General features: G+C 49.4%; 1 protein-coding gene across 3 annotated transcripts in view; it reads right to left on the bottom strand.

Moving 5' to 3' along the window:
• Positions 1-363: 363 nt before the first annotated feature.
• CHAT (choline O-acetyltransferase) overlaps positions 364-25,595 on the bottom strand; it is a 58,112-nt gene continuing 32,880 nt past the window's right edge. For all 3 annotated transcript variants that reach the window (XM_033209153.1, XM_033209152.1, XM_033209151.1), the window contains exons 8-15: positions 20,895-21,064; positions 17,676-17,776; positions 16,673-16,801; positions 14,274-14,396; positions 11,065-11,206; positions 10,862-10,924; positions 3,189-3,326; positions 364-1,184 (exon numbers count right to left, since the gene is read on the bottom strand). In XM_033209153.1, coding sequence (XP_033065044.1) covers positions 915-1,184; positions 3,189-3,326; positions 10,862-10,924; positions 11,065-11,206; positions 14,274-14,396; positions 16,673-16,801; positions 17,676-17,776; positions 20,895-21,064 — 1,136 coding nt within the window. In that variant the 3' untranslated portion in view covers positions 364-914. The remainder of the gene's footprint in view (positions 1,185-3,188; positions 3,327-10,861; positions 10,925-11,064; positions 11,207-14,273; positions 14,397-16,672; positions 16,802-17,675; positions 17,777-20,894; positions 21,065-25,595) is intronic.

Raw genomic sequence — 25,595 nt, 5'->3', positions numbered from 1 at the left:
TCTCTCTTCTCCACCTACTGGAGCATGTAGGAGGGGAGGAGAGGGGAAAGGATGCAGAAAAAATGCAAATGGCAGGACCCCAGGAAGGGGCCAGGTCCTTTGCAAACCCACCGGCACCAGGCGCCATCTGCTTGGGGCTGTGCAGTTTACTTTTCTTGGACTGGCCCTGATGCCGTCTGCTAAGCAGAGAGTGGCAGCAACTCCAGGGCAGTCACAGGTACATTTTTTTTCCTTTCAGAATAGCTGGACACAATTTTCTGACTCAACAGAAGGCTGCCCCTGGGCACGAAAGCAGAAATGTGTTTGTGGGCCCAAGTCACTATATTTTAAATGGACTTGGGCTCTGTGATGTGTGTAGGAGGAGTGGGTGCTTACAGGACTGTACGGCTCAGTGGAGGCACTGGGAATGCCACGATTGGAATGCTCTGAATCTCAAAACACAGCCTCCTCTCCCCACAAAAAGAAAAAAGGTAATGACCTGGAGTTAGCCTCTTCCTTCCTAACTCATTTAGGTACATTGCATGTAATAAGGTGACTCATCCTTTCATTGGGCAGAAGCATCACCTGGACACACTAGGTCCTGCTGGAGAAGGAGACATGAACACTAAGCTTCCAAGGACCACAGGAGTCCTCACTGTGGCTCACCAGTGCATCCAGGCTGCCTCCGAGCCAGGCTGGTCCTGTTTCCCAGTGCACAGGCCCAAAGGCACCTTGAAAATGATGATTCCCATGCATAAAGAGGGGACCCTTTTCTCCTAACACTCCAACTCTGTGTGATGTCTCTGTGTGATCTGTGGGTTGGACCCTGAGGACAGGGGAGCTGTGGCAAGCTGGGGTAAGGGATGGGAGCGGGGATCGGCAGGGTCTGGCTACTCTAGAGCCTGAGTTTGGGAGGTGAAACCTAGTGGCAGCAGTCAAGGTTGGTGTTCCTGGCTGGGCCTCATGGCTTTTTCCTTTGTTGCCAATGGCTTGCTCTCGGCAGGCGGCGGCAGACTGCAGAGGTCTCTTATGTCAATGAGACTTTCTTCCACAGCTTTTGCAAACTTGCTAGAAGAAGTCTCTTTGCAGCTGTGAAAGCTGGAGATGCAGAAAAGGATGGTCTCTGGCTGGGGGTTGTAGCAGGCACCATACCCATTTGGGACCACAGGACCATAGCAGCAGAACATCTCCATGGTTGTGGGCACCTGGAGGAGAGGACAGGTCAGGAGCTGCTTGTTCTGGAATGCAGCCTGCCAGCGTCAACTGGGCTTGGCTTCTCTGACTGTTTTCCACCTGGGGGTTTGACTGAATTAACCAAATCAAGTGATTGCTTCAGCATGGATGGACACAGCCAGAGTCATAAAAACAGACCCATCTAACTGCGTGATATCAGAGGACGAGGGGCCCCAAGCCCACTCCCTGGTGTGCAATCTGCTCTACTTGTGGAGTTGGAAGCTCCCATCGTGACCTGGGGCTGGGTCTTGGGCTGAGTCTCCCCTTCACCTGGGGGCCATTTGAGGCATGGAGGCAATCAGGTAATTTACTAAATGGTCCCCTGGTGGCACCCCACAGTTAGATGCTTTCCGGAGGGAGGAATTTATGAACTGGAGGAAATCTAGCCCATCCTCTCTGTCGATTTTCCCCAGATCCTTAATTACTGTCAGTATTGCTTGGCTGCTCTGATTTCTCCCTGCAGCCTGGCCATGCCCAATTACCCAGCATTGGGTGTTTCAAAGATTGCCATCAACTGGAGTTTTACTTATGCACCTAGTATGTTTTGAATTCAGAGTGCCAAGATGTTGTAATCCAGATCACAAACCAAGAAAGTATGTTTCTGAAAGCATTCAAGCCATAAATGCTACTTTCCAGTTGGAAAACAACAAAACCCCCACACCCCAGATTAATTTTATGAGCTGGTCCTATGGAAAAAAGTAGAAAGGATTCTTGGGCAGGTGCAGGGCCTGGTTTGTTTTAAACCTACAGGTTTCTGGTGTTGTGTGCTCAGGCCTCCGGAAGTGACACTGGCTGTTTTAATGGGGCAGAACAAACCATTAGTCTTGCTAATAGAGTCACCGCATTGTCAGATAAATTTGCCGTGCAATAGCCGAAGGCCATAAAGCCATTCCAAAGCACTTTTTGCCCATGGATGATTTCCTGAGAAATTTATGGTACTGTGTTCTGTCCTCGTTTATTCACGTCTGCATGCTCACTGCCATAATGACAACATCCAATTACTGAGTGGGCTTCTGTCCTCAAACACAGCTCTTCAACCCCAGTACTGCCCACGTCCAGCTTTTCACAGATGAGGTGGCATTTTAGTAAATTGATGGCTGTGGGGCATTTCCCCTCCTAAACCACGACCTCTATCTAATGGATTGCATTCTGTCTTTGTGGCAGTGGCCCTCACACAGGACACGGTGCCGCACTGGTTAGATGTTGGGCTGGCCACGAATGTTTTGCTGTTGGCGGCGTGGCCCTTTACAATAATATCTGTGACCTATTTAGAGAGCCCTGTCCATGCCAGGCCCTGGACTGGGCTTTCTCCCTACATCATTGAATCTGGCCGAGCCAAGACTTCACTCCAGATCTGCTGGGTGTCAGAGCCCATGGAAACCGCAGTAATAGATTGAAAGGTAGTAAGATGTAACGGTTAGGGCACCAGAATGGGTGTGTTCCTGTACTGTCTCCACCTCGGCTGAGTAGGGTCTGCTGATTACTCCCGTTTAGGAGATGGGAAACCTTCTTCTTTTTTTCTGTTTTTTGAGACAGGGTCTCACTCTGTCACCTGGGCTGGAATGCAGTGGTGCAATCAAGGCTCACTGTAACCTCCACCTCCCCAGCTCAAGCAATCCTCTTATTTCAGCCTCTTTAGTAGCTGGGACTTCAGGCACACACCACCGTGCCCAGCTAATTTTTTAAAATAGGGAGATGAGGTCTCTCCATTTTGCCCAGGCTGGTCTCAAACTCCTGGGCTCGAGCAATCCTCCTGCCTCAGCCTCCCAAGGTGTTGGGATTATAGTTGTAAGCCACCAAGCCTAGTGAGTAAACCATCTTCTAATGAACATTCAGATCATTTTGCTGATGATCACGTAGTTCAGAAAAAGCAGAGGCAGGATTTGCCTGACTCCAGCTAGTGGGCTTGTTGTCACTGTTCTTTAGAAAGCTTACTGACTACACTACTCTTGGGCAATGGCTGCACAGGGCTGTACCTGGCTGGTGGAGAGGACAAACCGGTTGCTCATCAGGTAGGTTTCATCCATGAACATCTCGGGCATCTCCTTGCACACGGCTCGGGCCAGCTCCCGTAGTGCCAGCAGGTGGTTGTCAATGGCCATCCCTGTTATGGCCTGGGTAGTTGGGGGCAAAGAATAGGAGATGAGAAGTGGGCCCCCTGCAACTCCTTGTTCCCTCCTCTCTAGTCCACAGGACTACTGGTGACTCCAGCAGCCACGGCTCATGCTTATCCGGTGCCTGCTGCCAACAATGTGTATGAGTGGCTGCTCAGGACTGACCGCTATACCATGCGGCCTCTGCTCCCGGGCCCTTGCACATTTCCACATGCACTGAGTGAGTCCAGAGCAGGTTGGGTTCTAGCTTGAGATATCTGAGCTAAAGGTTAGTGAGTCTGAGCATCCCCTACACACCTACACCCGGCTGGTTCTCTAAGTGGAAAGAATGGGGCTGGCCTGTCCATCTCAACTACCAACTACTTGGGCAGGGGAGAGAGTTTGGGAAGAAGGCTGTGTGCAGGGCTTGGGGACTGCTGGATCCTGTGCAAGCGTTGTGAAGGCATCCCAGGCTGTCCTGAACAGACTCTCACCACAACCAGCACTGTCTCCTCCAGTAGGAGCCCAGGGAATAAGAGATGGAGGATAGAGGTTGTGAGATCTGTTCCTGAATCTTGGCTGCTATTTCATGGCTCAGGATCAATTCATTTAAACTGGATCAATAATCTAAGAAATTGTTTTGAGACAGGAACTAGATCCCTTAGCAGGCTCAGCTGACATTTTCAAGGGGAAAGAGGCAGTTGAATGATAAAAGTTCTTTTTCTTTTTATCACAATATATTTAAACTTTCATCAAAGGATAGAAATATAGAGAAAGCTCCAGGATGTCAATGTAGGAGGGGTTAATGGAGTGTGGGGTGTCTGGAAGTGGGGCTGGGTACTCATTCTATGGCTCCCCCACTTGAGGCTGGGTATGTAGTATGCACACTGGTTTTTTTGGACTACATGTTTATTTGGAGCAATTCTAGGGGCTGATGGAGACTCAGGGGACCACCCTCACCCATAACAATCACTTTTGGGTCAACATCAGGGTAACTCTTGGGGTTTCACAGTTCTGCAGGATGGCCACTTATCTGTCAAAGCCCTGCACAGGAAGAAACTTCCCATTCACAATGAACTTGGTATAGGTTTACAAGGCATGTTTAGGGATTTGACAGCTGTTCTCTTTCGGTTGCGAATGAATGCATAAAGATGACAGGCTCTGTTCTCTCTGAACGCACCTAATTAGAGGCTGAAAAGACAAACATTACACAACCACAGCTTACTTTAGATGTGCCCTGTTAGAACAGAAGGAAAGAATGGTGGGCCTATCTGTGAAGGAGACTACTCTTAATTTCTCTGGTTTCCTCTATTTAATTCCTGATTTGTGTTGGTTCATAGAAGCAGCTGCCCTGTGAACAGTCAACTCACCCCTCTTTTCACCACCTTGGAATAACTGTAGCAAGAGAGACTGAGTTCACAGGTTGTTTGGCTCAGAGCCATGACTAATAATGAGTAAAATGACTTATAATTCAGTATTTCATTCATTCATTTAGGGAATCTTAATTGAGTGCCTACTATATGCCTAGTGCCGCAGGTCCTGGAGCCACAACAGAGAACGAGACAGTTGTAGACTTAGTCCTTGTGGAACTTATGGTGTAGTGGGGGGCAGATTTCATCAACCATGCAAAAAAACGTGATCATAAACTCAAGTGTGAGGAAGGAAAACTACAGAACAGTGGGAGAGTAAGTGATGGGGGCTCTGGACCACCTTGCCATTGGAACTTCCTTTCTCCATGACCACTGGCAAATATGCTTACCAGTTATTAGGTTTCCTTGCTTCTTTTCCCCTTTCCTTACCCTCCATGTCCAACCACACACCAGATTCACCTCGTAAGCGTCTTTGTATCTCTCCTTTCCCCAAACCCATCTCTTTGATTTGGTTGTTTTCATCAACTTCACATTTTTAACACAACCCTATGGCAATGCTTTGGAGGGTGTTTTCCTAGACATTTTAATAAATTTAAAGTTGTTATTATATATTTATATCGTTTAGAAATCCAAATAAGCCAAAAGCCAAGGTCATTTTGCCAGCACGGATTCCTACCCCAAGGAGGCAATTCCTTACAGTCTTTTAGCTATTTCTTTTGGTTATATACTTTCTTTCCTCCAAATATATGCTTAGGTTACCACTACTGAATTTCTCAGTTTTACCTATAATCTTCTTGTTATAGACAGTGACTCTCGCTCTGTGGCCTAGGCTGGAGTGTAGTGGTGCGATCTCAGCTCACTGCAACCTCCGCCTCCCAGGTTCATGCCATTCTCCTGCCTCAGCCTCTGGAATAGCTGGGACTACAGGTGCCCACCACCACGCTTGGCTAATTTTTTTGTATTTTTAGTAGAGACGGGGTTTCACTGTGTTAGCCAGGATGGTTTCGATCTCCTGACCTCGTGATCCACCTGCCTCGGCCTCCCAAAGTGCTGGGATTACAGGCGTGAGCTACTGCACCTGGCCAACTTCAGCTCTTTTATGACCCTGCTCCCCCAGCACACTTCTACTCTTCCATCTTCCCAATAAGATTACATTTTAACTCTTTGTAGTTAGATCAAGATACAGCATAATCATGTATACAGAACAATATACATAAATATAATTAAGCAAGTATTCACAGCTGGGTCATGTAGTATACTATGATTAGATTTCCTTTCTTACTGAATTTTTTGTTTCCCCTAGAATTGACAATGTATAAATTGTTTTTTTACTTCCTTTGCTTTCCATGTATCTATTTCTTTTATTTATTTATTTATTTATTTTTGAGATGGAGTTTTGCTCTTTCGCCCAGGCTGGAGTGAAGTGGCGTGATCTCGGCTCACTGCAACTTCCACCCCCTGGGTTCAAGTGATTCTCCTGCCTCAGCCTCCTGAGTAGCTGGGATTACAGGTATGTGCCACCACAGCCAGCTATTTTTTGTATTTTTAGTAGAGATGGGGTTTCGCCATGTTGGCCAGGCTGGTCTTGAACTCCTGACCTCAGGTGATCCACCTGCCTTGGCCTCCCAAGGTGTTAGGATTACAGGCGTGAGCCACCACACCAGGCCCCATGTATCTATTTCTAATTGATTCCTAAATGTGCAGCAAGAATTTCATTCATCCTTTCACTTCTTGCTTCTTTATGGACTGATTGCTCTCTAGGTCTACTCAACAGCTGTTGATTTGTGATCTCCTTTTACTATCATCCTGGGGACATCCCTCTATCTCTTTCTTGTGTTAAATCTTCTGATTTTTTTGAGCCTATGATTTCCTCTTTTATGTTTTATTTTCTCACTTTAGAAGTCTACATTCTCCAGTAGCTTTATGAGAAATGGTGCTTAATAAGTAAAATGTTTGAGACTTTCTCTGTCTAAAAATGTCTTTGATCTATCTTCAAATTTAATGATAGTTTAGCTGGGTATGAAATGTGTGTTGAAGGTCACTTTCTCTCAGAATTTGAAGACACTGCTCTTTTATCTTCCACATTCCAACGATGCTGTTCAGAAATTAATTACATCTTTTTTATGAATCTTTGTATTTGATTTTTTTTGTCCTCTGATAGATTTTAGAATCTTCTCTTCATGTTTAGTGTTGTGAAATTTCCTTTGCTATGAGTATTTTCCATTTATTAAGCAAGGTATTTGATGAACTCTCTAAATATGGACACTCATGTTCTTCAGTTCTGGGGAAATTTCTTAAATTATTTTGTTGAGGACCCCCTCCATCATTTTCTCTTTCTGAACAACAATTATTTGGAATATAGTTCTCCTGGACTAAGCCTCTTTTCTCTCTTGTATTTCATCTCTTTATTGTGTTGATATTTTGGGGATATTGTCTCAGATTATCTTCTAATTCTTCCACTGAATTTTTTTCTACCATATTTTCCCCCAGAGTTATTTTTATTTCCTGAAAAATGCTTTTAGTTTCCTATCACATATAGATGAAGTAACTCCTTTTACTTTTCAAAGAATCTCAATGATCACTTTTAAACTGTTCAGTTGTTTCTTGTACTTTTTTCATTTCAAGTTTTTCTTTGTTTGTTTGTTTTTTGAGAAGGGGTCTTTCTCTGTCGCCCAGACTGGAGTGCAGTGGTGCAATCTCAGCTCACTGCAACCTCCGACTCCTGGATTCAAGCATTTCTTCTGCCTCAGCCTCCCTAGTAGCTGGGATTACAGGCATGTGCCACCACACCGGGATAATTTTGTTTGTGGTGGTGGTGGTTTTTTTTTTTTTGAGATGGAGTTTCGCTCTTGTTGCCCAGGCTGAAGTACAATGATGCAATAATCTTGGCTCAGTGCAACCTCCACCTCCCAGGTTCAAGCTATTCTCCTGCCTAAGCTTTCCTGAGTAGCTGGGATTACAGGCATGCACAACCATGCCTGGCTAATTTTTCATATTTTTAGTAGAGACAGGTTTCTCCATGTTGATCAGGCTGGACTCAAACTCCCGACCTCAGGTGATCCGCCTGCCTCGGCCTCCCAAAGTGCTGGGATTACAGGTGTGAGCCACCGCACCCGGCCTTTTCTGTATTTTTAGTAGAGACAGGGTTTTGCCATTTTGGCCTGGCTAGTCTCGAACTCCTGACCTCAGGTGATCTGCCTGCCTTGGCCTCCCAAATTGCTGGGATTACAGGCATGAACCACTGTGCCTGGTCCATTTCAAGTTTTTTAAAAAAGATACATTTTTTTTTTTTTTCTGAGGCGGAGTCTTGCTCTGTCGCCCAGGCTGGAGTGCAGTGGCTGGATCTCAGCTCACTGCAAGCTCCGCCTCCCGGGTTCACGCCATTCTCCTGCCTCAGCCTCCGGAGTAGCTGGGACTACAGGTGCCCGCCACCTCGCTTGGCTAGTTTTTTGTATTTTTAGTAGAGACGGGGTTTCACCAAGTTAGCCAGGATGGTCTCGATCTCCTGACCTCATGATCCGCCCGTCTTGGCCTCCCAAAGTGCTGGGATTACAGGCTTGAGCCACCGCGCCTGGCCAAGAAGGTATTTTTTAATTAGCAAAAATGTTTGTTGGTGTTGGTTTTACTCTTTTATGTCTCCTCAATGTCTGAGGATCCATGGCTATTTGTATTTAAGGATAAAGCACTGAAAATATGATTAGAAGATTTATGTGTGATAATGTATTTGTTAACCTGAGGGCTTCACTGTCCTTACAGTAGCTCTTCTTCAATGTTAGAATGGTTCTTAACTAGCAGCTCTGCCTCTTGGCAAACCACTACCTCGTCTGCTGACTAGGCTCTTTCACTGTGGGCCCCAACCATCAGTTTCTGTTGAGTGTTCTCTCTTGGCCTGGTCAATTTTACCACAGAGAAATCTTCTAATCTCCTGCTTGGTGAGGGGTGGTTACAGAGCTAGTTCCCAGTGTGTATGGAGCTGAGTGGCTGGAGGGCTTAGTAGTAAGTAAGAAGACTTTAATTAACCAATTAATTTCCATACAGTATTCCCTCCCTCAGCCGTACCTAGTGTCCTGAAGTCTAGAGTCCTTCTGCTTCAGCCTCTCCAGAGAATGAACTTCTAGCTCACCAGTGGGGAGAGGGGCTAGTAGCCTGGCTGCCTGAGGTGGTAGAGAGAAACTGAGGGTCTAACTGCTTTTTATATAGATCATCAACTGCTATGGTTTGGATGTTTGGGTCCTTTCCAAACTTCATGTGTTAAAGCTTAATGGTATGATAGGATTAGGAGGTAGGACCTTCAGGAGGTGATTAGGTCATGAACGGGTTTAATGCCCTCATACAAGAGGCTGCACACAGTGTTCAGCCCTTGGCCTTTCCACCTTCCACTATGTGAGGACACAGTGCTTGACCCCTCAGGAGAATGCAGCAACATGGCGCCATCTTGGAAGCACAGGGCAGGCTTTGCCAGACACTAAACCTTCTGGCACCTTGATCTTGGACGTCCAACTTCCACAACAATAAAAAATAATTATCTGTTCTTCATAAATTACCCAGTCTCCCAAGCTTCTCTCACTGTTTGCTGAGTCAGTCGCCATGTGTTCCACTTTCCAGCTCTAAAATGTTGCTGCCACTCCTTTCCAGTTCTCTTTGCCCTGGTGTATTTATGGCTTTCAAAAATCCCTTGCTGTTGTTTTTGGAGGGTTTCTGAGAGAGTGACAGTAACCCTGTGTGCAGTCCACCATGCAGGAGGAGTTTCTTCCACCAAGAGGAGGAGTTTACATCTTCCCCTTCACCCTGCCCCTGTCCTACTCCAGTCCAAACACCAGCTCTCCCTCCATATTAGAAAGGTTCTTCACCAGCAACTCTGCCTCTCAGCAAACATTCCCACCCCCAATTCCAACCAGTCCTTCTTCCACCCAGTCACCATAACACACTTTGTAACAGGGAAATCCAACATCTCCCCTGCTCCACTGTCCTTTGCAAGCTGTGCTCTGCTTTTCCTCGAATGGGTCTTATTCTTTTAAGGCTCTCAGCCTTTGCACATGGTGCCCTTCTTGAGCCATCTTTCCCTTCTGTGTCTGCCTGACAAGCCTCTCTTCATCCTTTGTGGCTCACATGAAGCACCACTTCCCCTGGGAATTCTTCCTGGCTTTCCCAAGCAGAGGAAACAGTTGGCTCTTCCATGTCCCCTGCTACTTTCTGAGAGCTCTTTTCACATGGGATTGGTACTCACGTTGAAGGGCCTCTTCTCCCAACTACACGGTAACCTCCCTAAGGACAGGGCTTATGGACTTCATATTTTGTTTCCTAGCACCCAGCACCTTGCCTGGCATAAAGCATGAAGACCAAAAAAAAAAAAAAAAAATACATGAGTGGGTGCTACATTTTCCCCAAATAGAACAAACACTTAACTATTTAGATGAATTAGGGATCTAGCAACTGAATTAGAGAGAAGTCTACATTGGCTGGTTCTAAAATTCAGAAATGCATTGTTTTTGTTTTCAAGTATCTAGAGTGAAATTTGTTCAGCTCCTTCTCATAGATTATATGATCCTTCAAGGACTGTATTAGAATGACTTGCAATGAAGGTATTAATGAGTAGTCCAAGTCGCTGCTTATTCTCTATTTTGCTATTGCAAACAATAGCTTTGCAGTACCGGAAAATAAATTATTTCTCTAAACTAGGGAAACATTTCCCTTGCAAGTTTGATTTCCCTATTAATTTTCAGCAAAGACTTTTTATTCACAGGTAGTATAAATGAATATACAGAGAATAAGAGGCAAAAGCAGCCCTAGGTGGGAACAGACACTGCCTTGCCTGCGATTGGGGAAGGTATGTGACCCCCACCGCCTGCCAGGCTTGAGCCCCTTCCCCTCACAGTTGACTCCTCTTGTATAAACTGCAAGATGCTATACATATTAGGTGCTATTATTATCATTATGGTTGTTTCAAAGGGTTTGAAAAGTGGTAATTCATTGTATTCTTGTAAAATCCATGTCAAAAGCAGGAATGCTATGATACTTAGGTTCTAAAACGAAGAAACAAGAGACTGGGTGGTGAAGTGGCCTTGCCAAGTCCCTGACTAACAGGTGGCTGGGCCCTCACACAAGGTCTCATGCCATGGTGCCCATTCTGGCAGGCCCCAGGCACAGCTCAAGTGCAGTGTTGTGAGGTGGTGCGACGTCACTCACCATGACTGTGTATGCAGTCTGGGCACGGATGGCATCCTTCAGGAGCAGAAGCTTCTCAGAAGCCTGTCAACAGAACACAGAGGCAGCGTGGGGTTTAAAAGGCTGCTCGGAGCCAAAGCGTCTGGTGGTCAGAGGGCTGAGCCCAGAGCAACCCACAGCGGCCTCACTGGTTTCCTGTGGCCATGGGATGGGGCAGGACTTACCAGCACAGCAGCCTTGTGGTCAGTCATGGCTCTCACAAAAGCCAGTGCCTCTGGAGTGGCTGATCTGATGTTGTCCACGCGTCCCTCCTGGAATCGGCGGATGGACGCACTCTCGTAGGTGGGCACCAGTCTTCGGTGGAGCCTGTGTGGGATGAAGGATGAATGGCACGTGGTAATTTATTCTTGGGAAATCATAAACTCGGAAAGAAAAACCGCCTCAGCAAGCTTTATTTTCACAGCCCTGACTTGACTTGGCAGAATATTTCATTTTAATATTAATAGAATTCTAGAGGGAATTCCCAAAGACGACGCTGGGGAGTCTTCCACATGGAGAGCCACGTTTGCTTGTATACACCCGGGGATGCTGCACTGACATAAAATAAAGAAGTGATGGGTAGCACTTCAAAAATAATTCCCCACCTGGTGGAAAACCTAGAGTTTACTGTGAGACCTGAGTGTTTGAGGAATAGCACAGAATGGAATAATTGTGTAGTTAATCATTCCCACCCATGAGGGAATCCTGTTTTATTTAAACTGATTCAAGCATGACCTCTGGAGGGAGGTGGGGAGGGGCCTTAGTGCTGGTGAGCGTAAATGGCTGTCCAGGCCTTCCAGGGGCGGCTGGGCTTCTGACAGACCCATGGGCACCATGGCTGTGCCTCACCTCCCTGATGACTATGACCCAAGCAGCAGTGGCCACTTCCCCACCAGCCAGGGAACCCCTCTTTCCTTATGCATGGGAACTGGGCCAGTATCCCTGGGCTTGCACCCCTGGTGGGCACACTTCCTTTCTCACCACTCAGTAAGGTCCTTGGTGTTGGGAGTGGGGGAGGAAAAAGACACAGAGCTTGGAGAGAAGCAGTGACAGCCCAGTGTCACCCAGCAAGTCATGGCCCCACATCTCAGCCCTCTCAGGACATGTCTCTCCCTCACTGGCTGGGCTCCTTGAGGTTTGGGAAGGCCGTGTCCAGTTCTGCAGGGTGTGTGATACTGTCTTGTTTGCTGAGCAAGGGAATGACCTTCCTGTACACTCTGACATATTTCCCCAAGACTCTGGCAAGGAGCTCCTGTCCTGGTCCCTGGAGGCAAAAGCCATCACTGGCCAGTCATTGACCAACCCCAATTCAGGCAGCTTCTGGGTTTCTGCTGAATCTAGAGGCAGATAAAAACAATTGTGATTATTACAGCTTAGAGCCTGAAGAACGCTGCTCATGGGAAGCAGATCCTCTTTGGGCATTCGATGAACCCAGGAGCCCCTGGCTATGTCCATTGCCGGCCTCGTCCAGTGATAGCACAGCCAACAGGCAGGTGGAGGAGGGGTGCACTGTGCAGGCTGCACTGGCCCCCTCAGCTCTGGATCTGAAACTTGGAAGTGCTCATAGTAGAGAGGTCCTGAACAGCTGGTCTTGGTGGCATCCCCAGTCGAGGCTCCGGCAGGATGCTGACCTTATGGCCTGTCTCGGCCCCCAGAAGGCACTGACCACCATTCCAAATGCCAGGTAGGTCCTGCAGCATCTCAGTGCTGGTGAGGTTTCTACCTCTTCAAGTCTCAGTGGCAAGCCCAGTCCTCATATGGGATGACATTGGCCTTCCCCAAGGTGTCCAGACAGGACAGACACCCAAAGCAACTGCACTCACTTCCTTGAGAATTACAGCCCCGCAGGGGGACACTGGGCTGCTGTGTCCACACGGGTGCTGCCTGCTTGTTAGTGAGAATGCCTTGCCCTAGCTTTACTGCAGGGTCACTTTATGCCTTTCATGGAAGTTGCAAACTGAAAGCAGGTTTGAGGGCAGAGCTTTACCGTTCATAGCAGGCATTGATGAGCCGCTGCTTCTGGAGCCCTGGAACTGTCAGGAGCTGGCCCCATCTCCAGGAAGATCTATTTCGAATTTTGGTTTCTTCGCCTCCTGTGAGGCTAATTCACCTCTCTCGCTGCCTTCACTCCTGATTTCCCTACTCTTCACCCCTTCACTGACACACAGCTACCTGGGTCACCAGGTCTAAATCCCAGATCTGGCCGAACCACTCCTGGCCAAACCTCCCATCTGTGATTCAGTCTCTGGCACCTACTGTGTGCCAGGTATGGTGTGGGTGCGAGGGACTCAGAGGCATGCGAGATGCCCAAAGTGTCAGGGTTGCGGGGACAGTCTAGAAAACAAAGCCAGCAAATCTGCAAACAAGATAATTCACATGAGTAACAATTGCCTGAAAGAAAAAGAAAATTCAATGTGGTATGATAGAGAATGGGTGGCAAGGGGGCCAGAGGGGGCTGCGTTAGATAAGGGGGTGGGGAAAGGCTTCGAGGGATGGACCCTGGGCTGGAAAGGGCTGGTGCGTGTAGAGGGTGGTGACCCTGAGCCCACACGCACACCTTCCGTGGGTGGCAGAGGTACAGCCAGGGCAAAGGTCAGGAGGCAGGAGAGAGCTGGGGGTGTGGGAGGGCCTCAGGTGAGGCCAGTCCACAGGGGGCACTTCTAAGCCAGGCTTTTGTTCTAAGCCTGGTGTGAAGGCACTGGGAAGTTTCATGTGGAAAGTAATCGAGTCTAATTTGCCTATTTCAAAGTTCACTCTTCATGAAGACAGTATTACCAGGGGTAGTGGTGGAAGCAGTGACCTTAGGGAAGTGCTGCTGTTGGCTAAGCATGAGCTGATGGCAGCCTGGGAGGGGCTGATAGCAGTGGAGGTGGAGGGTAGGTGAGAGACATTTGGAGGAGAACGGATATGGCAGTGTGTGGGGATACGAGAAAGGACGGAATCAAGGATGTGTCCAAAATCTTTGTCTTGATCAGCTGGGGGGCTGCTGGTTCCATTTCCTTAGCAAGATTGGGAAGACTGGGGAGGAGCAGGTTGCAGCAATAGAGCTTGGGTGAGGTGGCGGAAGTTGGGTTGGAGGGTAGCCCCTTGACTCCAACCATGGTCTGTATCTGTATCCCTTCCTGGCTCTTCTTAGCTCTACAGTCCAGCCTTCTGGAGCTCCGTGTCCCTGTACCATCACCCAGGCAGTTCCCTGATGGCACATCCTTCTCGTTCTGAGGTTGGATTTGTAACCCAGTTCAGTCTGCTCCTCCTTCAGGCAGCCTCGGTCACTCTCCAGTCTTCCAGACTCACAGAAGGCTGTTCCTCCCTCCAGGATGCTTCTAGACCCTAGACCCTACAGCACCGTGTTCGTCAGCCCTCCCGGGTACAGACTCACTCCTCCTTCACTCACCTGTAGAAGGCGAGCTGGAGAGCCACCTGGATGAAGGCATCGGGGCTGCATTTCTGCTTCTTAATGAATGTTTTCCCGTAGTTGTCAAACTTATAGACAATGAAGTCAAGGTTCTTTACTATTCTGAGAAAGGAAAAGAAAAGACGTTTTCATTGCATGCAAAACAGTATGCATGCACCATGGGGCTTCCCTGGGCTTCTTGAGCCTGGTCTGTGTCCTAGCATTCTGGAAGGTGAGGACTTAGTCCCTGCCCTCCAGGAATGCACTGAAGTGTCAGAGACACACCTTGACCTATGCTAGTGTCAGAAGACACACCATGCCAGGACTACTATGACCCAAGGTGAGTTCAGCTGAGCAGGGTGTCAACTCTACTCTGGAGAGTGGGTGGGGAGGTGGGCCTGGCTGTGTTAGTGAGGCGGGGACTCACTGTGTCACAGGTGACATGCCCAGGATTTTGTAATTCACTGTCAGAGTAACAGGAACATTTTCCAAGTCTGCACTGAGACTCTTGAGCACTGGCTGGCACCCATATTGAATAAGCTGCTCCTCCCTCAGGAGTCTGGGGTCCGGACTGACTGCCCACTGGAGCAGTGTCTGGCAAGGTCTATGCACCTCCCCACTGGAGAGCGCATAGCCTGAGTGGGCACCCGAGCCCACATGCACAGCTTCCGTCAGGACTCCATGCTCCCTTCCTGCCTCTCCTTGAAGTATTCCTCCTGCTCACAGCAGATCAGCTCTCGGTGGGGCCGGGTGCTGGGAACACAGGGGAACTTGGAGGAGACCCAGTTCCCACGAGTACTCACCCCTTAGACCCACCTGTTGACAGACTCCTGGGACAGACTGAGCTCACTATCACCACGGCCACCTGGAAACCTCTCCCCCAAGCTGTGCCCAGTCGGGCCTCACTCCCTTGTATGGGCCCCCCTTGTATGGGCCCCTCAGGACCCCCAGGGAGAAACCTCCTGCTTCCCCATCCATGGGCCTCTCCTGGCTCTCTTCAGCCTCTGGAGGGTGGAGCTGGGGGCTTTGGGGAACGTGGGGTCTGCTCAGGTCCCTGGAAGTGAGTGGACTCCTTCACCCGCTGAGGACTCAGCAGCCCACCAGCTCACTGCCCTGGCCCCTGACTTAGCTCCAGAAAAACCCTGCAAAGCTGAAATGTGAGCACCACTTTATAGAACACCTGAGGCCCCTCCATGCCCACCGAAGCCAGGCGCCCTCTCCGGCAGCTCCCAGTGGAGAGGTCCTTCTCACTCTTCAGCTTCCCAGCCTGGTCACACTCTGTCCTGCTCACATGTGCCCTTCCCACAGCCTCCTTGGGGGCGTCCCCATACCCTCTGCACAGAATTCTCCAGCGGCTCCTTACCACTGGCAGGGCAGGCTCTAGGCCCATAACAGAAGGCAGTGACACTTGTCACAGTGCGGCCCAACTGCCTTTTTGTGGCCCAGCTCTGGCCATTCTCTCACTTGCTGGTCTCCAAACCAGCCTTCATCATTATGAACCTGTACAAGCTTGAAGAAGCTGCCTTTCTGCCTCTTCCCCATCTGCTTGCACCATGAACTCCTATCCATCCTTCAAGGCCCATCTCTGCAAGGCCCTCCCTCACAGTCCTGACAGAGATCAGCTTCTATATTTTTGTGGGTTCAGGTCAGCATGGCTGTTTCTTCTTTTGGCATTAATCTTACTGTATCACACGTTTTGGCCTGGGATTCTACTTATTCCACTCCAATATGGAGTGCAGGTCCCATGGTACTTAACTTTCTGTGTTCTCAGAGACTTACCACAGGCCTGGTGCACACTAGAGCTCTGCATATGTTTGATGAATGAATGAGCAAACCAGTGAATGAATGCATTGATGTTTGCTTACTGAATGGGAGAATCAACAGCTACAGTGCAGACATGGTTGCCAGGATGCAGCTGCCACCACTGCTCCCTGCTGCCCCAGGCCTTCCTCCCTGGGTCCCGTTAGGGCCTGAATGGCCCCCTCCCCTTGGGGAAAAAGACTGCCTTGTCAAGTTGCAGTGTAAATTCAAGCAAATTGAAATAGCTTGAATTCAAATGACCTATTCAAACCAGTTGTTTTTTACTCCCCCGAAAGCAGGGGATGATCTCCCGGCCTTGACTCTGCTCAGTCAGGTGAAACTGAAAAAAAAAAAAAAAAAAAATAGCCCTGCGTTTGCATTTTATGGAAATGATGGATATTTCAGCAAGGTTATTTCCCCAAAGTTTTATCTCTCCTTTAGTTTGACTACATTTCCATGAGGGATGGGGAAGAGGTGGAGCCCAAGGGGAGGCAGAGGAGCCGGGGTCTTTGGAAACTTTCAGGGAGCCTTGGGAGCTAGTGGGCATGGGCAGGGTGGTCCCTAGGTGACCCTTTGAAGGAGACTTCGGTTGTCCTTACCGTTGAAGGTTTTCTGCCGAGGAGGCTAAGTGGCCTTGAATTTCCGGGGAACATTTCCACCGCAGCCTCCGGGGGGCGGGGAGCTCGCTGACAGAGTCTGCTCGGATCAGCTTCCTGCTGCTCTGTGTCCTGCGGGCACAGAGGCAACCTCCTGAGGCTCTGCGGCCGGAGAGCTGTGGGAAGCATCGCTTCTTTGCTCTCTGCAATCCTCTTAGATGTCAGTGTTTGTGGCCACGGAGTTTCAAGGGGTACGAGCTGCCCCTGAACCGCTGTGCAGATGAATAAACTGAGGCCTCCACCAAAATCATTAAGTGGCAGGGCCGGGGTTCCATCCAGTTTCACCTGACTCCAAAACCCATTATTTCTTTTCATTGTTTTCCTATTAGACCAGAAGACTTGGAGAGAAATTTAAGAGCAAGCTGTGTTGTTCTCTTCTACAAGGTTTGTGCCTACTAGGCTTGGTTTAGATTTCAGTGACCCTAGAGTTTCGTGGAAGAAATGGAAGACTTGGATGCAGGGAGAAGATTCTAGGAGAGAATGAGTAAAATTGGGAATGGAGGAAGGAACACCGTGTGTTTAAGGCACAGAGGAGCCCTGCTGGGAAGCTAAGGAGGGACCCAGCCTTGGGATTTGGAAACAGTGAGGCTCAGAGAACTCCCCGTGTGCTGGGGCAGCTGTGGGCCTGGCCCTGACTCAGGATAAGCAATAGGTGTCGATGTAGGCTTCCCCTCTCTTAACGCAGAGGTTCCTGAGAATTCCTTGCCACACTCCTCCCTGACTGCCGTAAATCTGCGGCCTCCTATCCATGGCCCATGAAGCACTTGATGTCTCATTCAAAGCTGGGTTTCAAATTCATTGTGTGTGTGTGTGTGTGTGTGTGTGTGTAGTACACAATTTTTTTCAAATTCATCTTTTGCTAAGACACTTTCCAGACTGACACAGCCCCCAGCCACCACCCACATTTTTTTCGGCCCAGCATGGCATCCCTGGGCTCCAGACTCACATGTGCTTGAGCAGATGCTCAGTGCACTGCACTAGGACGATGCCATCGAATGGGGAGTGTTCACACACCACACCACAGGTGCCGTCTCGGCCCACCACAAACTGCAACAAGAAACAGGGAGTGGGCGACCATGGGAGAGAGTCAGCATTGCAAGGCAGCCCCTGGGCCCCAGGTCAGGCCCCTGGCTTCTCAGGGCTCCTCTCCTCCAGGGACACCAGAGCACATTATTTCCTGAAGAGAATACTGCACATGATTGCAGTGGCCTGAGAATATGAGAATCCAAGACTGCTCTGCACTCACGACCTCTTTCCCATAAAGGCTCTGGGCAGTGAAGGTGGAGCCCCAAGTTCCCTGACTGAGCAGTCCGGGGATTCCTGAGGAGCTCATCCCACATCTGTGCAGCTGCCCTTGGGGGATGGGCAAGGCCCTTCAGCCCTGTTTCCCATCATAGCTCGCATCGCAGGCACCATCCTGCAGTGCTTTATGTGACTATTTGTCTGATGGACTCTGTTTGTTTTGACCACCATTGATTTTGTTCCCAGGATCTACACCAGTGTCCACCCCATCGTATGTGGTCAATAATTGTGTGGAATGAGTGACAATGAAAAATAACAGTCTGTTTTGGATGGTAAGCAGATTCCTAGGGAGAAATAAAATATCCCTTGACAGTAGTGAAGGAAGGATGAGGAAGTAAAGAAGGTGCGAAGAAAGGATGAAGAAGTAAAGGAAAGATGAAGTGAAGGAAAGAGATACGGTAGATGCTCCACGAGTTGCCGCCTGGGCTTCGAGTCAGAGACCCACATGAAGTTTTGCAGCCATGAGAGCCTAAACGAGACACTTCAACTCTCTGGACTTCGGTTTACTGTCCTTGAAAACAGACCCGGTAAGGCCCAGCTCATGGATTAAGAAGTGGATTGGAGAGGAGGTGTATGAAGGATCCATAGGAGCTGTAGAGATTACTTACGACTTTTTTTTGTGACTTTACAAAGACTCTATTTAGCTGACTTGAGAAAGGAACATACCTAGTGCACAAAAATAGTGGGAGAAAATAATGAGAAGGACAAAATTTGGTTCTTTTTTGTTTTTTTTTTTTAAGCATCGTTATCTGTGAGAGCTTTATTTTTAAGTATTGGTAGGTGAAATTATTTGCTTTAACGTGATTCAGCAGTAAATAAATAATAAATAATCCGGAGGAAACAAATGAACCAAGGTTGGCAATATGTACATGCTGCTTTTGAATATGCTTGAAAATGTCCATGATAAAAGTTAAAATATCCAGAGCTTTTGCTGTCTTTATCAAAATACTCTTTCCTCTGGAAGTCCTGTGGCTTCCTTTCCATAGGGAGAAGCAGCAAGATGAAGGATTAAATGCAGAGAATGTGACTTCTTGTCATTATTTTTTTTTTATAATGAGGAAGTTAATTGTCTCTTCCAACAGCACACACTCATTTTGACTTGTTTACCTATGTAGATAATTTATTTTCATAATTTTATAATTAAATTTTACAATAGAAAACTTATATCAGGAAGTATTTTAAACATCTAACAGAAAATTTAGGATTTTTAAGTTTTAGAAATTTATTTTCAAGTTTTATGTTCTGTCACGTTTCTTTCTTTTTTTTTTCATTTTATTTAAAGTGTAATGCAAATAAAGCAGGCTGCCTAGTAGCCCATCACACCCAAGAGATACTCATTCTTTATCCCTAAATGAACAAAACAAGCAACCTTTGGAGTTTTACTAAAGTCTCTACCAGGGCACCATACCATTCCACATGTCCCGAGCTGCCTCTCTCCTGGTCTCCTCCCAATCTCTCGCCTTGTGTACCAGATGCCTGGATCTTTACTCCCATTCTACAAAGAAACTCACTTCCAGAGCTTCTCCCCAAACTCACCCCTTGCAGACCCTCCCCTCCCACCCCCAGCGTCCCCTGCCTTGCTGTCCTGAGACCAGCTCTCCATCATCTTGAATTCGGGTCCATGCAGCCCTGCTGGCTTCTCCGGCTCGCTTGATAATCTGTCCTGCTGACAAAAAGAACCTGGAGGTCAGCATAGACTAACCCATGAGAGGCGGTGGGGAGGGCTGTGCCCACCCCCACATTAGTACTTATCTGTGCCTGTCACTAAAAGGAAGGAAGGAAAGAAGGAAGGAAAGCAGTGTCTTTTAAAAACTGCTACCAAGGCTGAGCTCTAGATTCTGTGCATGTATCAAATCGGTTCACCCCCACAGCTGCTCCGTGAAAGATGATAAGCCATTAGCACCACTGTGGAGGCTAAAACAGCTGGCCCAGCAGCCGGAGAGCGTATCAGAAATAACGGAACCAGTATGCAAACCAATAAAAAGGAAAACCTGCAGAATGTAGGGACAGAGAGAAAGAAAAACGAGATGTTGTCTAGATATGCTTATCAATGTGAGCTTTGCTAACCCAAAGTAGAGAGATGTTTTGTTTTTGCCTGCTGTTTTATACTATATGGCACATAGTATAAAAGTATAGTGACTTTAAAATAAACAAGACTAGGTTCAGGATTGGCATGTTGGGGGAATAAAAGGAAGATGGCAGAATGGGAATGAATGATTTGACCTTGACTTCATCCCATCTGCATGGGTATTTTTCTCTAGGCCAAAATAAATTTCTTGCTTCTAGGCTGACGTCATGTAAATGAACATATATGAGTTATTTTATCTCGTCTTACGATCTTTCTTCCATGGAGATGCTGGGCTGTTCTACTTCTCAGGGATTAAGGGAGGTATGTTGAAATCGCCAGGCCATGGGGGTGGACATCCAAAAAGCTGACAGCTCTGGGCATCAGAAATTATTCTTTCAGAATGCATTACGGATTTGTTCAGTGGGGCTGTTGTACTCTCCTACTCCTGGCATACCCCCACCTCACAGGTGTGATGGGTGATGGGAAATGGGCCTCAGGTGTGACCCAGACCTTCCTGGCACAGGCAGCAGGAAAGTTAGGGAATTTGAGTTGGGTTCAGCCACTGGTTCCTGAGAAGAGTTCCGGCTGGTCCAGAGATTGACATCAACAGCACATCTCAGACCCCTCCAGCAATCCTGACCCTTCAGACCCAGCCTCTCAGACAGCAGAAGCCAGTGAGTGTGTCTGCCAGATGCAAGCATGTGCAGGCCTGGGCACCAGGCTGTGCCCGCTTGCCTGCTCACTCTCTTGCTGGGTGCATGGCTGTGCTCTTGCAGGGCCACCTGGACGGCTTACCTGCAAGGACTTGTCGTACCAGCGATTGGCCCCGTTCTTGCTGTACCCTCCGCCGTGAAGGAGCTGAAGTGCCCTGTGGGTGTCGCTGAGCTCCACGCCTCCTGGCACATCCAGACACACAAGGCAGATGCAGCGCTCAATCATGTCCAGCGAGTCCCGGTTGGTGGAGTCTGCAGGGGAGGCAGGCACAGCCCTAGCACCTGTCCCACTCCAGGCCAGGCTTCCCCGCTCAGAGCCCCACACAGGACAGGGAAGCCCCATCTTCTGGGATCACACCAAGACCCAGATCTTGAGTGGCCCTGACCCCCCCGACCCTGCCCCACTGTGGGTGGGCAGTGAAGTCAGCCAGAGTGTCCTGAGCCTCTGTCCTACCCCAGGATCCCAGCTTATTCGCATGGTCCCTGCAGGAACCCTGCCCTCCAGCTGTGACCAGCTCTCCCCCAGATGTGTGGGCTATTGGTCCTGCATGCCAAGATGAAGTGAGATGCTTAGACCCTCAAGTCAGCCCACATCAGTGGAGGGGCCCCTAATCCCCCACCCAACAGCACCCTCCACTCGGGCTCCTGTGAGCCACATCTGTGTGTAGGCATGCTTGTTTGTGCTGAACTATGACTTTCAGACATCTAAACTGCAATTTCAAAATTGTTGTTGCAATTTTAAAATTCGGCAATTTCACATTAAAACCTGAAGGAAGTGTATTGCTCACCTCCCTGCCCTCAAGCGGTTGGTTCAGAGGCAGAGCTGCAGACAGAAGGGCCAGGCTGCTCCCAACCTGCATGTGGATGAGCTCCTAGGAACAGTGTTGGACTAATGGATCCAAAGGAGCTCCAAGCCTGGCCCACAGCTGGCTTTTGTGTTAGCCTCTACCAATTCCCAGGCTCCTCTAGACATTCTCCTACAGGAAGCAGATTTCAAAAGGGAACACCCCTCCCCGGTGGCACTGGAAGAGTACAGACAAGGACGGCTCTTCAGGAGCGGGAGTCAGGCACAGAGGACGTGACTTCACCAAGGACACACGCATTCCTCCCAGAGAGCACCAGAAGCTGCCCTCCCTGGCAGCTTCCTCCACGGGGCAGAGGGAGGTTCACCAAGCCCACCTGGCAGGACCTGTTGGGGCCAGGCCTGCTCCCGCTGCCTGTTCCCGTTTCTTCCAAACAGGAGTCCATTGTGCTGACGATGTTCTCTCCACTGCTCGGTACTGGGTGTGGGAGTGCACAGCCTGCCTCTTGGTTTCAAGTTCACCAAAAGTTAAAAAATCCACCCAAAGTTTAACATATTGGTTTAAAATTCCAAGGAGTCACTTCAAGACCCAATGGTGAGGACTGCATATCACCAGGAGAGCCTGACCTTGGGGCTGGATGCTGGGACAGGATGAGGCAGTAGGGGTGAGAGTGCTCTGTGTGTGGGAAGATGGGGTGCATGGCATTTGCAGGCAAAGGTGCATTACATGGTAGAGACTCCTAGTTGCACACTACATGTCCTTTCCTTGCTTGCAGAACCCCTGGTTTTTAGCTTGGTACATGGATAACCAACTAGAGCTATACTTCCCAGCCTCCCTTACAGCTAGGGGTAACCAGGTGTCTAAATTCTACGAGCAAGATCTCAAAACACTACACAACAGCTTCCGGGGAACCTCCTCAAAGATAACTAGCATGTGCTCTTTGTCCTGCCTCCTACCTTCCTCCATCCTGCTGCCTGGATCGCGGATATGACGGTGGGAGCTCTCGCCTGCGTTTTGCCTTCCTCGGGTGTATGGACAGCTCCGCTTCCCAGGGTGGTAAGTCAATCTTTAAGACCAACCCCTAGGTCTTCTCAATGCCTCTGGGTACACAGAAGCTAACTGCACTGGTCTTTGCTCTGCCCAGGTGAATTCTCCAAGTTCACCAGGAGTGTCCACAAATGCCTTTGCCTGAAAGGAGTCTCCAGGCCCCATGCATCCCCTTTCTCTCACTTTTTGCAAATCCTGGGGAACAAGATGTCTCCCACAGCAGACCTTCCACTCTGGGAAGCCAGCCTAGCCTTGGGACATCCTCTCTTCCTTCCTGTCGAGGATGAGGCTTTGGGAACCCGGTGCTTTCAGAACCCCTCCTGGTCCCTATATGGGCAGGATGCCTCCTCACTCTCTGCATGGCCTCTTGGACTTCCCTGCCTCAGTCTGATCAGCATCAAGGATCTGGCCATGCCCTGAGGATCTAAGCACAATTGAGAGCCAGCCCAGGCCCTGGGGAAACTCCCCTTCTTGTAAGCTCCTTAAGTGGGTGCAGTCACCACATTACCCTCTCAGAACCTAAAACTGCTTCAACTGCCCACAAGGGAGAATCCAAATTTCTAAACACGGCACTGCGGGCTCCATGGCTTACCTCTGCTGTCCCTCAAGGCCACCTCCTTCCCTCCCCAGATCCCTGCATGGACCTCACAGACCACCTCCTGCCCCTCCCTGATCCTGTGCACATCCTATCTCCTCCTCATCGTGCAGGCTGTGCCCAGGACAAGGCCCTTCTTCTCCTCCTCTGCCGATGAAAGCCCTCCCTGAGCTCCCTCATCCTCTGGCAGTGCCAGCCCTGCCCTGGAGGACTCCTGACACGCAGAGCATGTGGCCTCCACAGCTTGCTCAGTGCAGATGTGGAACCTGCACTCTTGTGAAGCTGGCCTTATATAGCACCTGAGCCCAGAGGTGCCCCCCAACCCCTTCCCACCATTCCCTGCTGCACAGCACATGACCCCACTGCCATTCCCAGACCACCATGCTTTGGACAGTCAGCACTTGCAGCCTCTGGACCCCTGGTCTGGTCCCCTTCCCCATATCAGCACTCACCAAGGGTGGAGCCTGGTCCCTCTGCACAAGGCAAGCACAGTCCATGCTGGGTAATGGACTTTAGTGTGCTTCCCTTGGCCTGGCCCAGGTAGGGTTGGGATCTGTGGACCCAGTTCAGAGAGGGGGCCTGGAGGTGCCCAGCTGGTTATTGGGAAAGGGAAAGGCCATGTCATTATGAAGGGCAAAAACCAACTACTTTGAGGCTTTGAGCTTCATGGGTTGATGGGGGAGTGGGGGTAGGGTGAGACTGGGACAAGGTAGGGCTTCTTCCTCTCTGCAAGGCTCCCTGCTCTGCCCTTCTCCCCTCCTTAGGCATCCCTGCAGATGGCCATGGTGCTCAGCCCTGCACTGTGTGCTGGGCTAGGGGTCCCTGCAGGCTCCTAGGCTAGCCAGTGCCTTCAGAGCCCTGGGGAGGCCTTGGTCAGGTCTGGGTCAGGTTCAGATCAGCAAAGAAGAAGGGAGAGGCATGCCGGGAGGTGTATAATAGTGCAGGGTGGTAGGTGGGGGATGGGACAGTGGTTTGGATGGCCGGGGAACAGATCCCCGGGCTTGTAAGCAGAGCTTGTGAGTGATCAGCTTGACCTCCAGGTTATGGGTGAAGGCATGCAGGATTTAGGTGGGGCTGGAAGAACATAATGATGTGATGTTATTAGTTAACCTTTGTTGAGCACCTACTATGTGCCAGGTATCACTCTAAACATGCATATTGATGCATATGAGATAGGTATCATTGTCATGCTTCATTTATTGGTCAGGAGCAGAAAAACCAAATATCTTGACCTTAGGCCATTTATAAGGTTTCTCTTGTAAACAGGGATGATAATAATCACCCACTAAGTGGAGGGAACTGGATTTGATCTCAGGCATCCAACCCCAATGCTCAGGTTCATCAACAAGGACTATGAATGCCCAGCTCAGTCATGTGACTTCAGCCAGCAACAACAGGGAGTACTGAAGGATGGTGGAAGAGCTCAATCTGGTCAGAGCAGAGTCTAGGATACCTGGCAGCTTGGGAGGCCAGCCAAGCCGGGGCCATGGGCAGCTTGAATGCTGCACACTTCATCCCTGTTGGTCATACCTCAGGTGAACTCTGAGAGCCCTGGCTTGGTAGCTGCCTTCACCAAGGGCTCCTTAAAAATAGCCCCAAAGCCAGTGCGGAGTGGGCAGACTGCAGCTCCTGAGGCAGCCCACAGCATGCCTGCTCAGCCAGGTGGCTGGGAGCAGGTCTTGATGCAGGCTCGAGGAAGGAGGGTGGAGGCCTGGCACACTCCTTTTCAACTGGGCAATGCAAGGAAAGAATGGCTCCCTGGGCATCACTGCCCTCGTCACCTCCAGGCAGGAGAGGCGGATTGTGAGGAAGAACTGAGGCCTTGCCATCACGTGCAGGCTCTGCAGGGCCCAGGAGCCCAGCGCTGCCCAACAGGAACCAGGTCCTGGCTCATTAGACAGGGTGAAATGGGAGCAGGACGGCAGAAAGGGAAGCCAGGTGGCCTTGCAAATGAACTCCCTGCATATAAGTAGCTGATCAGTCAAATGCTGACAAGTTTACCGTGTAAGGCAGAAAATGAACACTACACCCAAGCTCATCCACCATGACTGTGGCCCAAATGTAATGGAAACACGGGACAGTGGGCTGAAGGCGCACGGCAGGAGCCATTTGTCTTGTGGCATCCTCATCGAGCACATCGAGGCTCCTTTAAAGTGGTGAATCAATCTTCCTCAGGGAGCCCTGCTTAACAGTGAGAGATGGGGATTGAGTAATAGGAGGAGCTCGCTCTGACACCCACGCCCAAGGAGGGAGTTGACAGCTTTGGTAGTGTGGAAATTCCAGAGGCCAGGAGGCCTTGGGGAGCCCTGAGGCTAGCGTTAGAGGTTAGAAGCTTATA

The sequence above is a fragment of the Trachypithecus francoisi genome, unplaced genomic scaffold (genome assembly GCF_009764315.1).
Source record: "Trachypithecus francoisi isolate TF-2019V2 unplaced genomic scaffold, Tfra_2.0 Lachesis_group9, whole genome shotgun sequence".
NCBI lineage: Eukaryota > Metazoa > Chordata > Mammalia > Primates > Cercopithecidae > Trachypithecus > Trachypithecus francoisi.
Note: the sequence above shows the minus strand (reverse complement) of the source record. Positions and strands in the feature narration are given on the sequence as shown.